The sequence below is a fragment of the Capsella rubella genome, unplaced genomic scaffold (genome assembly GCF_000375325.1).
Source record: "Capsella rubella cultivar Monte Gargano unplaced genomic scaffold, Caprub1_0 scaffold_7, whole genome shotgun sequence".
NCBI lineage: Eukaryota > Viridiplantae > Streptophyta > Magnoliopsida > Brassicales > Brassicaceae > Capsella > Capsella rubella.
Window position 1 is genome coordinate 9,885,427 of NW_006238917.1, and position 17,181 is coordinate 9,902,607.

Sequence of the window (17,181 nt, forward strand, 5' to 3'; positions counted from 1 at the left end):
AATTTGTAATCTACAATTTTTAGAACATGTAGAGTGTGCAGAATTCATAATTTAAAATATTTAGAATACAGAAGATGTATTCTAAATATTGCAGAATGATTTTTTCAATATCAAAATCAACATACTTTCATCCAAAACTCTTTTGTTTAACATTAAATCTTATTAATCTTTAATTGTTGATATGTTTTAATTTAAAAATTAATTAAAAATTAATTTTATTTATTTAAAAGGGTAATTTAGGTATAACTGACAATTTACCGCAGAAAGCCTAAATGGACAAATTTTTAAAAAAACATCCTTTAAAATCAAAACCCCCATTTAATTAAGGATATAATTGAGCATTTTCCTATTCTAAAACCTAATATACCAAACTTAAAAAAAGAAGGCATAAATGGACAAATTTAAAAAAAAACATCCTTTAAAATCAATTTTCCCTTATAATTACACATTTTGCTAGCTAATGGACAACCACGCCTAAATATTATAACAATATATCTTGATTTCATTATTAACAGTCGCATCTCATTGTATAGAATGTTTCGACTAGTTAACTAAGTTGACATTCAATACAGTTAAAAAAGTAACATAGAGTCCACCTTGAGTCAGACTCATCATCGTTTTTTTTTTTTTTTGAATGAAAGTTAAAATCATATGAACAATCTTCTTTTAGCTACAAAATATTTCTTCTTCAGTTTTTATATAATTATTTGATGGATCATGTTAATATTTCTTTGCACCATAAAGAAATATCATCTATTTTTCAATGCACATGTGTTCATTTCGTAGATGCATCCCTGCATGTTTTGAAACAAAATATAAACATGGGAGCAGGAGAAATCAACGGCAGCTGATCTTTATAATAAATAGACCCAAAGTTTACAAAATAGGTAACCGCATAATCTATCTTTTCAAAACTAAAGATAGGCATTACATTAACTCATCATACATACATTCTTATGTATATATATAGTTTCGTTTTCATTAGTACATAATTAATTTGCAATCTCAGTTATTTAAAAGTCAAAGCCATAATGCTCCAGCGCGCTTAAGCATAGGAACAAGAGAGCGATTGAGATGGAGACTCATGACTTGGTTAGCTCCACCAACGAGCTGCCCTCCTATGAACACTACTGGCACGGTCGGGCTGCACCCTAGCTGAGCCAATGCTTGCTCTATCTCCTTTCCTCTGTTAATCTCGTCGAGCTCATAGATCGTAGGGTTCACACCAAAGTCTAAGAAAAGAGTCTTGATTGTGTGAGACATGCAGCAAGAGTTCTTGCTAAAGATCACAACTGACTTCTCAGAGATCATCTTTTGTAGATTCGCCATTAGTATTAAACTATGGTAAGATATTTGAAAAGCTTCTTACAAAGGAGACAAATGAGTAAGTGTTTGGTCAGGATGCTAGAGTAGAGTTGAAAATGGGAAACTATAGAACTGATCGAGAGATTATGATATCTTTAGCTGAAGATGAGAAGCGACTTTGTGTTTCTGTGTTTGATGAAGTGAAGAGATAATAAGGGCCCTATATATAGCTTTCTAAAAGTACGTAACCTTTCATATTACGTAGCCTTTTTTCTAAGAGTATCAACTTTACTATAAAATTAATAATATCTCAAATGAATAATGAAATAAAGAACATATTTTAAAGGTTAAGATAAGTGGGAGTATGCGAAAGAATATTAGGATTTGATCGGTTCACACGTACTTGACTCTTGCAGCTAAAAGAATAAAACTAATTTGGTATAAAACGTACAGAAAACAAAATCTCTCTTAGATGTGAGGAATATTTGATACGGGCGAATCATGTCATGCCTCTATTGTACACGTCCATATACTTTCGTTGTCAAAAGAATTGATAAAGAGTTTTGTCGATCACTAAATTGTTGATATATTTTAGAAATGTTGAAAGTTTTTCTTAAGGATCAAATCAATTTGCAAAGTATTTGTTGATTAGCATTTACTCTGTATTTAATTTTCGGATTATACATTTTTGGTTTTTAAGATGACAATATAAAGATGTAGTAAAGATATGCTTATCCAACAAATTAGTTATCATTTTATGCTTATTTCAACTTAAAAGTTTTCTGATCGAAGTCATAGTTAATTGAATTTATTTTGACGGATATTTTTTTAATTATTGTGATATGTAATGTTACATTGCTTGACCATTTCAAATGGGTTGTCATATAATTAATGGAAGAGATACAATGAGATAGTTGAATTACTAGATGTATAGGTAAAATGTATGGTCACACATGCCAAATATATTATTGTATATTCAGCTACACGAAATAGATGTATTGCATGTCCACATGCATCAAGTCATCAATTGTACGACGTCATGTAATCAACACTATAGATATATAATTCTGGTACACCGGTCAACAGATTCCGGCGAAGACCAGTGTTGATTCCGGCGTTGACTAATTGTTGACCAATTAAAAAATTTCAAACTTTTTTTTTATATTTATTTTTATTATGTTATTAAAAACTAAGAAACAATAACTTTTTGTATTAAATTGTTTATAGTTTCATATAGTTAAAAATATATTCTATATTTAAAATCTAAACATTAATTTTTAATATCTTTGGTGTATTCATTCTTATAATATTTAGTTATTTCTAAATTTAAAGCGTTAAATTCTTAAACCATCATTGATGGTCTAAGTAAACCAAGTTTCACATATAATAATAAAACAAATTAAAAGTAAAACATAAATCTTTTTTTTGTGTGAATATAAATCTATTATCTTTTTGTGATTAATAAATTTTCAAGAACTTTAAATCAATGGTACTTAATTTTATTTCTTAAGTTCACAATTCAACAATAGTAACTAGTAATAATAAATGCATCAAAGACTTTTAGAAAATACTTTTAAATGTTTTTTTTTCTATAACTCAGGTTAGAACAAAGTGAGTATATTTTAGTCTTTTAGTCACTTGAGCATTAATTGATTTGTCATAAAAACGAATATTAATATAATTATTTATTTATAATATTTTAGAGTATGGTAATTAAGAAGTCATTTAATAATAGAATATGCTTGTATCGGTTATATGTACATGAAGTATGGATGTTAAAAATACTAATACACTTTCAACGTAGTTTTCATCACATAATATTCTTTTTATATGTTATAAGTTTTATGTTAAGAGGAATTAATTTTTTATTGTTATCCAGAACCACATAAGCTCATGGACACATGATTTTTCATGTGATTTTAGCAACAAATCTAGCAGTACTAGATCGATATAAAAGAACTTACCACATATTTCCTCTGTTCCTAAAAGATAATTTTTCTAGGTTTTCTATATATATTAAGAAAAAGTATGAAAGTTGATGATAATTGCATCGTTTTTTGTGATTCGCAGTTTCATGTGATTTTTGTTACTATAATGCAAGTAAAAGGAATTAAACACAAAAATCATTATAGATTAAACACCATAATTAATATTATTAAGTAAGAAACAAAGGATACAGATAGAGAAGCTTATAATGGGAATTGAAGTTCAAAGACAAAAGCAAACAAAAGACATTTGATTAAAAATATTATTGATTTTGGTTTCCAAGTAATGGAGTTATCACTGATGCTTCTCACCGAAAGCAGTAGATGGTCCAGCAGATGTTGATGCACCATCACCCATCTTTTGATTTTCTCTCTTCCAGAATTGCAAAAGGTTGTTCTTTTCAACTGTGGTTAGGTTCTTGATTTTCTCAATATAAGAATCCAAAGAAGCTGTTGTATTAAGGAAATCATCTGGAATTGGAATATCAAAAAACTTTGGCACTTGATCAGGTCCCAAGTTAGTTTCAAGCTCATTCAATGCAGATCTGATCTCTTGCTCAACATCGTTGAGAATACTTTCATAGTATAGTTTCATGCCATAAACACCAGAAATGGGATCACGTCTACGAGCCTCAGCCGCATAGGACAAACAGTTGGCAGCAATCTCACGATCTTCAGATCCAAGTCTGTTGAAGATCTTGGCGACGTTCACGGCTCCAAAGATTTGATGAACATCTTGAAATCTCGCACTGTCTGATGTGAAATGTGGTTTGTATATGCAGTTTGTTCCACATGGTTCTCTCAAAATCTTACACACAGCACAAGGCTTGGAAGCCATTCTTTTCTGATTTGTTAGCCTCAAAATATTATACAAAAGAAATGAAATGGTTCTAAAATGTGAAGGATGACTATAACGATACTAGGAGTTGAATATTTATAGCCATGATTAAGATAGTTAAATCACTGATTTTAGGTAAAACTGTTAATATCGAAAGTTTGACTGATTTGTTTTACATAAACAAGAGTAAATTTTTGGAAATAATTATTTACTTCTATAATTTTATAGTTGACTACATTACATACTTCTTTTTGTTGGCAAGATAATATCATCCTTTGCAATGTATTAAATTTTTATTCTTTTCAGTTTCTTATGCATTAATTAAGTCAAAACAATTTTCCCTAACAATGTATTGTATTTTTTTTGTAACTAGCCAACATAAGATGTTTTCTTTTTAAAACTTTTAATTAAATTAAGATAAACTCAAACTCCATAGAAGGAGGAGAAGATACAAACTACAACAAACAGAACACATGAAAGAAAGCAATGAGAAACTTGGTCTTATGAAATCTGATATCCAGAAATATACCCCCAACTTCATTTTCCCGGCCCTCGATATTGAGAAGAATGATGAGTTCTTTGCAATCTGAACTACAAGCCCGCCTTGATACTCCCAACGCTAAAGCCACGATAATCGCCGCTTTCAAAGAAAGTACCTCTGCTACTAGAACAAAGGAAACAAAGGGTCCCGAAAATGATCCTTATTGTATCAATGCCTTAAAGAGATCCTGGATTGCTTGGGAGACATAGATGCCTTCTTCCGTGAAACTTGATCCTTCAAGCAACCTGATCACAACACAAAGGAATCCAAAACTAGTTGTCGGGACTAATGTCTTAGCCATATAACTAGTAAAAAAAAGGCAAGCACAATCCTCGATACAAGAAAAAACAGAAACACCATTGTACTAAAACAGAAACACAGAAAAAGGCGTACAAATCCAACATAAGATGTTATATTATTATTTTGTCTACTGCACACACGGATTTGATCAATTGTCTTTTTCAATTTTATTCTAAAAACATAAAAATAAATGCATTTTTAGTTTACCAATCGATCGATAATGTTTGCTGCAGTTTTATCCGTGTGTACGTGCAGATTTGTTCTAATAGATATTATTAAAGTTATAAATATTTATATTATGTTGATATATCTAATACCCAAAAGTAAAATTGCTAATTAAATATACAGTTTTATAGAAATTTTACTAATCTTTAAAGAAAAATTTTAGGAAAATTAGGAGAAAAAAAAACAAGTTATGTAAATATACTTTTATTTTAACATCAAACAAAATTTTGCCGTATACCTAGTACAAAATGTGCAGGTTACGTAAATATGCTTCGGAGAAAAGTCCACTATGAAGCACTTCGGTGTGTTTCTACCGAAGCTGACCGGATCAGCCGATATGGTTGATCAAAAAAAAAAAAAATTGCCGTATACCTAATTTAATCTAAATGCATACAAAGCTGCATGCTCCTTCGCTTCTCTAAATAGAAATATCTCAAGAATTAGAAATATCCTTTTGTGGCCACTTTGAGTTAAAAAAAAAGGCAAACTTTGTGGTTCCGTTTTAGCTCTATCGACATGCATGAAATCGAATAGTGCGATGTCAAGGAATAAAACAAAACAGAGCTTTATTCCCAATTGTTAAAAAAAGTCAAGCTCGTGCTCAACAAAGATGGATTTTGACAGTGAAGAGCAACCCACGTACGTATCCCTAAAGTAATAGTATAGTTTTTGGTTTCCTACTTGAAACTAGTATTAATGGTGGCCCATTTCGATCTCAAGAGTCAGTTATCCTTACATCACAATACAAGGTTATCATCAGTTTCAGTATACGTACGTGATTCACGTACCGACACATATTATGTACGTAATATGCCAAATCGTCACATCTTTATTCCGCAACTGGCCCGTACTGTCCTAGAGAGCATGGAATATATATATATGTAACAATGTTCCTTACACGGCAGAATCCAATTCTTTACACGCTTTGATGTTTTAATGGTTTGTAACGTCATTTTCTATCAAGATGTTGAACAATCACGGCAATAGTTTATTTAGATGGATAGAGAAGCATTTAATATTTGATTTACCTAGATTCAAAATTTTTCTTTAATTAAAGATAGATCTTCTTAATTCATCTTATTAGGTTTTTTTTTTCACCTCTCATCTTATTAGTTTAAGCAAGCTGCAGCCGAAGTTTTACTTGTAACTAGTTAAAACAATACTCACTTTGACACATTTCACATTTATAACAACTATAGTTTTTAAAGGGTGTTTTTTTCTTATGCACCAGACCCATATTATTGTAAAATATTTTTAAACAAGAACAAAATTTAACACACATCTATAGAGGTTTATTATGTTACTAGGATGAACCTATTGATTAATTTCGGCTTAACATTCCAAAATCCAAATCATATTAAACGGCCGGTATCTATATTTGCAATTGTACGAGTGAAACCCATATAAACACTATACAAAGTACGATCTAAATAATTATGATTAAATAAGACAGCAAATGTAATTATCATAAAACGCGATTATCCGCAAAGGTGAATTTTCTATAAGACAATTTTTTTTTTTTGGTTATGGGAGTAATTGTTTTTTTTTTCATTTTTATGGGAATAGTTGTTGTTTTTAATTAACGTATGTTCTTCGATTCCTTAGATTAATGCATGCATGTATATACTAAAATAGGTAAACCAAAAAAAGTTGAATATATTGATACAAACATGGGAAAGGGGAAATCCAACGGTAGCTGATATATATATATTATGGTAAAATAGACCCACAGTTTACAAAATAGGTAACTGCATAATCTATCTTTTCAAAACTTATACAGACATAGCATTATAAACTCACACATACATTCTTTTGTATGCTTTTTTCCACTATATAATTAGATGCTTCGGTACATTATAATTTGGCAATCCCATTTTATTTCTTGAAGCTAAAGCCATAATGCTCCAGCGCGCTTAAGCATTGGAACAAGAGAGCGGTTGAGATGAAGACTCATGACTTGATTGGCTCCACCAACGAGCTGCCCTCCTATGAACACGACCGGTACGGTCGGGCTGCAGCCGAGCTGAGCCAATGCTTGTTCTATTTCCTTCCCTCTGTTCATTTCATCGAGCTCATAGATCGTAGGGTTCACACCAAAGTCTAAGAAGAGAGTCTTGACTGTGTGAGACATGCAACACGAGTTCTTGCTAAAGATCACTACCGACTTCTCAGAGATCATCTTCTGTAGGTTCTCCATTGGTATAATAATGTTAAAAGAGTGTTTAGATAGCGATTTAAAGAAGGAAATATACTTGTAGCTAGAGAGCTTGAAGTCTTTTTGTTTAGATAAGAGATGACTTTGAGTTTGTGTTTGATGTAGTGAAGGATCTCTAAGGGTCCTTTATATAGCTTTCGAAGGGACGTATATAACTCTCATATTACATATTTTAATACAATTTAGCCTTTTTGTAAAGAGAATCAACTTTTTAGCACGTAAGAAATATCTCAAAAAAAATAAAACACATAAAAAGGATAACTAAGATAATGGGATTAATATATCTCAAAGAGTTAGAGCCTAAGGATGGTTCATCGTCTTGCCACTTTGCCTCTTGCAGCTGAAGAATAAAAAAGTGTAACTATCAATTAATTGGGTAAAACGTACGGATTACTAAATCTCAGAAGTGTAAAGAATATTGTGACGGACGAATCATATCCTGTCTGATGAGTCAGTAGAGATATATGCATTTTTCTCTTCTATCCATTACATTTCTCCATAAGCCTATGTTTAGTTCTTTCTTCCAAATTTGTGGTACCTTGACCCGTATGGCCGTATATGCTTTGTTATTTTCAAACTACTAAATTTAAGTTGTGCTAAAACATTAAGTATAAAGTTCTCGAGTTATAACCTTTGTATTCTTTTTTACCTTTTCTGAAAAACCCTAATTAAGTCTATATTTTGTCACAAGTTATTTTTAGTAAAATGTATTCTTAGCAAAATAAACAAAAGCTAATGTGGTCTTTTTCGTTTAGTAATCATCAGCAATCAGCGATTGCAACTACGACTGCGACAAAATGTTGTTTGTTTGAAAGTCGTTGGATCCATCGACTAATCGCATTGACTGGTCGCAACAATGAGCAACTAGAATTTTCAATCGTAATTTGTGGAGAAAGATCCCATATTGAAAGATGTGATGGGACTTAAGTAATATATAAAGGATTAGGGTCAATCCACTTATTGTCAATTGGTTTTGAGTTGGAAGCCAATAACAAATCCTAATTTAACATAATTCAATGTAAATTCTGGTTTTTGACATATCCGGCTTATATGATAAAAAAAAAAAAAAAACTGCATCTCCTTCCTTTGTGAAGGCACGAGATCGCACTGAATATCCCTAGAATACTCTTTCTTTCGTTTCCTCTTTAAGTGCGTGGCCTCTTTCACTCTCAAACAAAACGATTTTTTTTTTATACCCTCACAAAATTTCATCATAAATCGATTTGGGCATAAAGCAAAATTTTGTTTGATTCTTGACATCCCAAAGATTCGATCTCATTCCAAAAGGATAAGGCTCAATGGAACCAAAACAATGTACTCGATTTCTCCATGGAATCTGGCCCAACTGTGACCCGGAGAGTCGTTTTATTACTACAAATTAATTACAACGTGATCATGGTCCGTACATGTCTTACGTCAAAACACACTGCATCCAATTCCAAAACTGTGTCATACCATCCTAGCTAGTATCCCAATTTTATGAATATTATTGCATTTTTATACTAATATTTCATTTTTCCTATTACTTTTACAATTTCCAGAGGCGTTAAGCTCTCTTTTGTATGCAACACAAAAAAAAAGTGTAACATCATATCAACGAGTGTACTTAGTTTTGGAGTAACTTTGTTGGAGTAGCGTAGTGATGGTTTGGACAAAAAAAAAATATTTGACAATAATTAGAACTATAGAGATTTTATCAAATTTTCTTGAGCACAATCTGTATATATCTCCTTTTTTCTGGCTTTACTTGTGTTTATAAAACGAATTAAGCAAATCCGACCTCATAAAACGAATTAAGCAAGAATTATAATGACTTATCATGAGGATATTATCGTTCATCTCAAGAATTAAAAATGACTTATCATGATTAGGCAAACGTTTTTGGATGGCGTCATGCTGTTTATTGATTATACGCAAAATATTATGCTCACTCTCACTCATGTATCAAGAGCTTTCTCGGCTGGAGAATGGATTTCGCATTTGGTTGGCATTACTTATCTAATTTTTGTAAGACCTATAGTTTCATAACTCGTTCTCTTAAGTTAGTTCAAACTTTCAATCTTTTTTTCCAAAGCTTATTTTACTTGAAGGTTACATATATAGTAAACGTTTTTGTAATTAAAATATATATTTTCTAACCAAAAACGTTTCGTCCGGTCAACCAAAAGATCTTATTTAAAAGAAATTCGTAGTACATGTTAATTACTAAAATGGGATAGGGAAATCCAACACTAAGTGTTTTTATTATAAAGTTTACCCAGACGTTACAAAATAGGTACCCTCATAGTCTATCTTATCAAAATTTAGATAGACAAAACATTTCATACATACATGTATGATGTATATGTGTTTTTGTTTGTCATCTTTGATAACTTTCATTACATTATTATCATCATGCTACGTTAATTCTTTACGTAATTATCCCTTTATTTAGAAATCAAAGCCATAATGCTCCAGCGCGCTTAAGCATTGGAACAAGAGAACGATTGAGATGGAGACTCATGACTTGATTAGCTCCACCAACGAGCTGCCCTCCTATGAACACCACTGGTACGGTAGGGCTACAGCCTAGCTGAGCCAATGCTTGCTCTATCTCCTTTCCTCTGTTGATCTCATCTAGCTCATAGATCGTTGGGTTCACGCCAAAGTCTATGAAGAGAGTCTTGACAGTATGGGACATGCAACACGAGTTTTTGCTGAAGATCACTACTGACTTCTCGGAGATCATCTTCTGTAGCTTATCCATTGGTGTTTTAACGTGAAATTTGTTCGAAAAGCGACTCACCGAGGATGAAAATGTAGTATCCTTTGATTGAAATTAGAGAATAGGGTGTGAAATTGGAAAGTTAGAGAACTAGTAAAAGCTTCAAGTCTTTGGGTGAAGATGTATAAGAGATGACTTTGAGTTTGTTTTTGATGTAGTACTGAAGGGTCTCTAAGGGTTCTTTATATATAGCTATCTATGGAAGGTACGTGAAGCTATCATATTGTCGGTTCGATATAGCATTTTTCAGGGAATCAACTTTATAACACAAATTAAAGAACTCATTTCAAATAATGAAATTAAGATGCATCATGCATGGTGGGAGTATCCAAAAAAATTTGAGGCTATGATCTTTGTTGGATTTTGCGGCTCACACGTTCTTGATTCTTTACCACTTGCAACTAAAGAATTCAAACTATCGACTAATTCGGTAAAAAGTACAAAATAATAAAATCTCTTAGATGTGACGAATATTTGATACGTACGACGGTACGAATCATATCATGTGTTCAGTGCCACTCAAAAAAGATATATTTTCAACACAAATTCATATTTGTTCACATAATACATATGTACACATTAATACATATAAATATAATTAGTGTGATTTGCAAATTATATGTATGTATTTGTGCAGAACTAGATATACACAAACAAGAAAATCTTAAAATCTAGCTAGGCCATTGACATATACACTTGACACTGCACAAGACAAAAGCTGAATAAGCTTCCTTTTGCGAAGACTCGAGATCGTGTGGTATATCTCCAGAATAATCTTCTTCGTCGTCTCTTTTTTTTGGTTTTGGTGATTGTGTGTGGTTTACGTGGCCTCTTCACTTTCTTTATTCTCAGCAAAATTTTCATCGTAAATCAACTTGGGAATAAAGTTAAATTTGTGTCTGATTCTTGATACTGTAAATAGATACGATCGATCTCATTCCACGAGGATAAGAGTGAGTGAGTAACTCGAAGGAACGAAACTATATACAAATTGGAATCTGACCCAATGGTGAACCGGAGAGTCGTTACCAATTGTTAGGTGATCCTAGCCCGTACAGTCTTACGTAAAAGTACATATTATATCGCGTTCAATTCTACAAACTATGTACATTGAACACTTTTTAAAAAATTGCTAGGTGGGAAAATAAATTTAAGGTTTGTTGGTCCATCCGTAATAACTGATTTATGTATCTAACTTAGTTTAGTCCATACTCTATTCATTCTTATTTAAAAAAAAATCATTTTGAACCAACCCAAATTCATTCTACAGAAATTGGTTTTTTTCCTCTCCAACTTATATAAATGATTTGATTAATTTCTCTGAGGATATATGTAAATAAGTGTCCGGATATTAAATATCAGACAATATTTGCCATGGATATATAAGTATAACCTAAGCTGCAATTAGTATAGGGCACTTTGGGACAGAAAATAACATACTAATTATAGAATTGACATGGACTTTAAGTGGTCTCCAAGTTTTTACAAAGCCAGAAAACAAAAAAAAATGATATGGAGAACTGGCTGTAGTAATAACATACTGATGTCTTTTGTTCACTCTTTCGAAAGCTAAACCGCTGAGATTGGTTGATGATTAAAATGTTATAAGATGGAAATATGGAATGCCAATATTTGTTTCGCTGGAAGAACAACAAAGGGTATGAGTAGAAGGATCCCAAGAAACCTAATCTAGTCTCTTGGTTGAATGAGTAAACATTTACTGTGAGAGCTTGGGATGTTAGAGACTACAAGGATGAGAGCTCAGGGTGTTTATGATAGTGTGGATTTGGCAAGATGTAGCTAACCACACATGTTTCCAAGCTGGTTAAAACTCTCATCCTCTTAATAGTTTTTATTTTTCTACATTGAATGGTGTATCGAACCAAAGGTCGGTGAATCAGTCTAGGGTAATTGATTTTCCCCGAGCAGTTTACCTAATGGATTAACAAGGATTCATAGCATAAGTAAACCAAATTATAAAGAGAAAACATTATATAGATCTTAAACCACATTGGCTCTTTTGTAGTTAGTTCAAGTTAATTTTGTTGTAACCACAATGGGGTAATTTGGGTTTTTATTTACTGTAACTCGTCTTCATGAAAGCTATAAATTAACAAGAGAGAATCCATCTTTGACTGCGGAACAAAATTTTATTTATTAAAACATAGAAAATAGGTGTACATGTGTACACGATTCCTTACAATAGATTTTTTTTTTTTTTTTTTAAAACAGTAGAATTTTCTCATTATGAACAAAACATAAGAAGAAATGGTTTTGAACATGTTATGCTTTAAATTTCGAAAATTTTCGTTTGTCATAATTGATCAGTCTCATTACATTATTATTATCATTTATAAATCTACGTTCTACGTAAGTATCCCCCTTAATTTAATCAAAGCCATAAAGCCCCAACGCGTTTAAGCATTGGAAGGAGAGAACGATTGAGATGGAGGCTCATGACTTGATTGGCTCCACCAACGAGTTGCCCTCCTATGAACACCGCCGGTACAGTAGGACTGCAGCCAAGCTGAGCCAATGCTTGTTCTATCTCTTTTCCTCTGGTTATCTCGTCTAGTTCATAGATTGTCGGGTTTACACCAAGGTCTAAGAAGAGAGTCTTGATTGTGTGAGACATGCAGCAAGAGTTTTTGCTAAAGATCACAACTGACTTCTCGGAGATCATCTTCTGTAGCTTCTCCATTGTTGTTTTAACGTGAAAGTGTGTTCAAAAAAGTGACTCGCTAAGGATGAAAATAGGTTATGTTTTGATTACAAGATGCGAGATTAGGGATGAAAAAGGGATAACTAGAGAACTGTTAAAGAGATTGTGATATCTTTGGGTGAAAGTGAAAAGTGACTTTGAGTTTGTGTTTGCTCGGTTTGATGTAGAGAAGTGTCTACAAGGGGACTATATATAATACGTAAAGTTATGATATTATGAGTTCGATATAGCACTTTTTAAAGAGAATCAACTTTATAGCTCAAAATAAATAAAACATTTTATAATTAAAAAACAAAATTGCGGCCATGATCGGTTCACGCCTTCTTGACTCTTTAATTTTGCCTCTTGTAGCTAAAGAATAAAACTAATTCGGTAATAAGGTACAGAAAACAAAATCTCTTAGTTGTGAAGAATATATGATACGGACGACGAATCATGCAATGTCATGTCTCTATGGTACGGCCATATATATTTTTCATTGTCAAAAGAGATATCTCTTTATTACTTTAAGGAAAAATTAAATTTAGTTTTATATATACTGCATAATTAATTGGTATATAGTTTTCATAAGCTTACACAAATTTACAAAAGAATAAACAATAAAAAGCTTCCATTATGTCGAGAAAAATAAACCTATACATATATTTTTTTTTTTTTTTTTAAAAACCTATACATATTTCAACATTGCAAGTTAATTAATAAAGGTTTGTGAGCCAAACTAGATCATAGATTCAAAACCATAAATAAAGTATACCCTTTGACATGAACATTTTAAAAACAAACTCTACGTATACTTCTTGAAGGATCGAGATCGTAAGGTATATTTCTAGAATAATCTTTTATCCATTTTGTGTTTGAGGATTACGTGGCTCCTTGAGTTTCCATCAAAACATGTTTTTTCCAAAAACCTTTTGGTCATGAATCGAACTCGGAATAAAGGAAAGTTTTTGCATGATTCTTGACATCGCTAAAGTTCGATTTCATTCCATGACGATAAGGCTCACATGGAACCACATTTTTTTTCTCTTCCTGGATCAAAAAAGATGGCCCAACACTGTTCCGGAGAGTCGTCATACGACGAATGTGGTCATCATATTCATAACACGTACATGCCAAACACCACCATTATTGATGGTATCTTAGCCAAAATTTAGGCTAAGATATGTAAAGAAAAAGATTTTATATAAGATCAATTTTTCACATATTTTAGTCTAAAATTTGGCTAAAATACTATCAATAATGTTGCTCTTATGTCTAAAACCACATATCCTATCATAAATCCATATCCTCATGCAATCCTATCACATGCTTGATATGTTTTCACGGGGATTTAATTAATTGTCAACGTGAAACATTATCTTCAACAGAAATTATGTTACTTTTGATGATATTTTTGAACATAAAGCTAATTACTGAGATATTTTGATAAGTTTTTCTAGATTATTTCTTACAAGAGACTCTATTATACTAAAATAGAATTTACACCTAAAATTTTGAATATATAGAATATACGTCTCTTAAGACACAATGAAATCAATTACAGGTTTACATAAAAGTAGATCATATCATAAGAATAGAACAAGATAAAAGTCACCCTTTCTTTTCTTTTTTTTTTTTTTTTTTTTTTTTTTTTTTTTTTTTTTGCTAAACTGTTAATATCATTTAAGAAATGAAAACGTTTGACTTTTACAAAAAAAAGCCTATTGGCTTAAGCTCCTCGGCAAAAAAGGAAAACAAGGAGATAAGTTACAGAGATTCACAAAAAAAGTGAAGATGTCACAACCAGAGTTGCATAAAGTTTCTGAAACGCTTCAGAGGATATCTTGATGAGATTATGTTTCTGATCTCCTTATCCAAACGCAAGAAAATAGAGGCCGGTTGGAGCGCTTACTGATTATGGATGAGATTATTTCGTTGCCTCCAAATATTGTAGATGGTGGCTTGAGCTGCGATTTTCCTCAAGAGGGAAGGAGCAGAAGGAGATGAAAATCTTACCCAGGAAAGGAGCTCTGACCATGAGAGCAGCAAAGACTTATTAGGATCGATTCTTGAAAAGACTAGTCTCCAAACAGCTTGGGAAAAGCTGCAGGCGAGGAGAATATGGTCTCTGGACTCGATATCAGAGGCGCATAAACTACAAACCGGAGGCGCATAAAAGTCACCCTTCGTAAAGTGCAAAGAAAAATCAGAACAATAATACATAATTTTTTATCATCATTTTTACTTAATATGTTTAGTTTTCTTGATTGCCCATTTGCCACTGATCTAAAATTTCTCTCAAATCTTGTCATTCACCAGATTGGCTCTTAATAATATTTTGCTTAGTGTATTTTTCAAGCTTTTCCATATTTTTTATTCAGTGGTTTCAACAATTCCTGATTTTGTAGTGGGTGATCACCTCCTTGATCTATATCATGTTTCCGTCAAAGCTGTGGGAGTACAAATAAATGAAAATTATAAAGGGGTATATTAATGAGTTTAGCAACTAATGTAGTTAGGTTTACATTTTGTTGGAAACGGTAAATGAAAATCCACTTTGATCAATGAGTCATAATTTGAGATTACATCAACACCTATAAAAAACATTAAACCAAAAAGAACACTTAAGTACGACATACTCTTCTTGCAACTTTGACAACATGAGTGATGCGCGAAAAAAAAAAAAAAGAGTAGCTTTCTCTTTTGACAACGAAAACTTAAAATAAAAGTCAAGATGTTCTTCTTTTTTCAACAATATTTATACATATATATATATTATTGTAAACATAATATGGAAAAATAGAAATACAACACTAGGTTATTTATTAAAGTATACCCACAAGTTACAAAATAGGTATATCCTCACAATCTATCTTTTCATAATTCATAGATAATAGACATATCATTCATACCGACATGTATATGTTATTTTGTCATCCTTAATTAGTACAAAGCTATGATCTATACGTAAGTATTACTTTTTATTCAATCAAAGCCATATAGCCCCAACACGTTTAAGCATTGGAATGAGAGAACGATTAAGATGGAGACTCATGACTTGATTGGCTCCACCAACAAGCTGCCCTCCTATGAACACCACTGGCACGGTTGGGCTGCAGCCAAGCTGAGCCAATGCTTGCTCTATTTCTTTTCCTCTGTTGATCTCGTCTAGCTCATAGATCGTCGGGTTCACGCCAAGGTCTAAGAAGAGAGTCTTGATTGTGTGCGACATGCAGCAAGAGTTCTTGCTAAAGATCACTACCGACTTCTCGGAGATCATCTTCTGTAGCTTATCCATTAGTGTTATAATGTGAAAATGAGTTTGAAAAAGCGGCTTGCAAAGGATAAAACTAGTTTGTTTTGATCGAAATGCGAAAAAAGAAATAAAAGTGGAAAACTTTGGATTAGTAAGATAAAAGACTTTAAGTTTATATGTTTGATGTATAGAATTGTCTATAAGGCTCCTCTATATATACAGCATTCTAAGGTACGTAAAGTTATCATATTATGGGTTTGATGTAGCACTTTTTTTTAATATATAGAATCAACTTTATAGCATGAAATAAACAACACATTTAAATAATGAAAGAAAGAATACATCCCAGAGAATATATGAGAGCCTGAGGCTATGATCGGTTCACACTTTGACTCTTTGCCTCACTTGCGCAGGTAAAGAATCAAACTAATTCGGTAAAACGTACAGAAAACAAAATCTCTTAGCTGTGAAGAATATTTGATACGGACGAATCATGTCATGTCTCTATAGTACGGCCATATACAATAGTTTCATTGTCAAAAAGAAAAGATATATATATCTCTATTACATTAAGTCAATTTACTTAATTTTTGCTGCATACTGCATAGTTTTCATATATTGGTTTTTCAAATTTAAAACTGCCGACCTTTGGATCTTAATATATCTAAGGCATGCGATGTTACATATAATGTGTTACGAGTAGCAGATTTTGACATATATATGTTATGTGTTGATGCTTCTTCAATTTTATTTTTTACTTTTTGATCTTTTTAATATACAGCTATATATGCAAGTTATAGTTGCTAAACGAGTTACATTGGACATAGGTTCACAAACTTAGTTTAAACCCCACCCATTGACATATAACTAAAGTAGAGCACCACTTCGTGAAGACTCGAGATAGTAAGGTATATATCGAGAATAGTCTCTTATCTTTGTCGTTTTGAGGATTACGTGGCTTCTTCACATACCATCAAGCCATATTTTTTTATATTATTCTCACACATATTTCATCATAAATCGATGTCGGAATAAAGTATGATTCTTGACA

General features: G+C 32.0%; 6 protein-coding genes across 6 annotated transcripts; all 6 read right to left on the reverse strand.

The window, feature by feature from the left end:
* Window positions 1-903: 903 nt before the first annotated feature.
* On the reverse strand, window positions 904-1,482 carry LOC17879307 (monothiol glutaredoxin-S5). The gene has a single exon (XM_006284755.2). The coding sequence runs from the start codon at window positions 1,327-1,329 to the stop codon at window positions 1,021-1,023; it is 309 nt and encodes a 102-aa protein (XP_006284817.1). The 5' UTR covers window positions 1,330-1,482; the 3' UTR covers window positions 904-1,020.
* Window positions 1,483-3,573: 2,091 nt separating this feature from the next.
* Window positions 3,574-4,128, reverse strand: LOC17879064 (LOB domain-containing protein 32). The gene has a single exon (XM_006284558.2). It carries the CDS (start codon window positions 4,126-4,128, stop codon window positions 3,586-3,588), a length of 543 nt encoding a protein of 180 aa, XP_006284620.1. The 3' UTR covers window positions 3,574-3,585.
* Window positions 4,129-6,879: 2,751 nt separating this feature from the next.
* On the reverse strand, window positions 6,880-7,492 carry LOC17879862 (monothiol glutaredoxin-S5). The gene has a single exon (XM_006286137.2). The coding sequence runs from the start codon at window positions 7,389-7,391 to the stop codon at window positions 7,083-7,085; it is 309 nt and encodes a 102-aa protein (XP_006286199.1). The 5' UTR covers window positions 7,392-7,492; the 3' UTR covers window positions 6,880-7,082.
* A 2,141-nt stretch (window positions 7,493-9,633) lies between these two features.
* On the reverse strand, window positions 9,634-10,309 carry LOC17878993 (monothiol glutaredoxin-S4). The gene has a single exon (XM_006284759.2). It carries the CDS (start codon window positions 10,153-10,155, stop codon window positions 9,847-9,849), a length of 309 nt encoding a protein of 102 aa, XP_006284821.1. The 5' UTR covers window positions 10,156-10,309; the 3' UTR covers window positions 9,634-9,846.
* Window positions 10,310-12,432: 2,123 nt separating this feature from the next.
* LOC17878598 (monothiol glutaredoxin-S7) lies at window positions 12,433-13,037 on the reverse strand. Its single transcript, XM_006284758.2, has one exon. The coding sequence runs from the start codon at window positions 12,872-12,874 to the stop codon at window positions 12,566-12,568; it is 309 nt and encodes a 102-aa protein (XP_006284820.1). The 5' UTR covers window positions 12,875-13,037; the 3' UTR covers window positions 12,433-12,565.
* Window positions 13,038-15,666: 2,629 nt separating this feature from the next.
* Window positions 15,667-16,292, reverse strand: LOC17878925 (monothiol glutaredoxin-S4). Its single transcript, XM_006284757.2, has one exon. The coding sequence runs from the start codon at window positions 16,170-16,172 to the stop codon at window positions 15,864-15,866; it is 309 nt and encodes a 102-aa protein (XP_006284819.1). The 5' UTR covers window positions 16,173-16,292; the 3' UTR covers window positions 15,667-15,863.
* Between the last annotated feature and the right edge of the window lie 889 nt (window positions 16,293-17,181).

Coding starts and splice junctions, on each gene's coding strand:
- LOC17879307 (XM_006284755.2), bottom strand. CDS start 1,329: ATGGCGAATCTACAAAAGATGATCTCTGAGAAGTCAGTTGTGATCTTT.
- LOC17879064 (XM_006284558.2), bottom strand. CDS start 4,128: ATGGCTTCCAAGCCTTGTGCTGTGTGTAAGATTTTGAGAGAACCATGT.
- LOC17879862 (XM_006286137.2), bottom strand. CDS start 7,391: ATGGAGAACCTACAGAAGATGATCTCTGAGAAGTCGGTAGTGATCTTT.
- LOC17878993 (XM_006284759.2), bottom strand. CDS start 10,155: ATGGATAAGCTACAGAAGATGATCTCCGAGAAGTCAGTAGTGATCTTC.
- LOC17878598 (XM_006284758.2), bottom strand. CDS start 12,874: ATGGAGAAGCTACAGAAGATGATCTCCGAGAAGTCAGTTGTGATCTTT.
- LOC17878925 (XM_006284757.2), bottom strand. CDS start 16,172: ATGGATAAGCTACAGAAGATGATCTCCGAGAAGTCGGTAGTGATCTTT.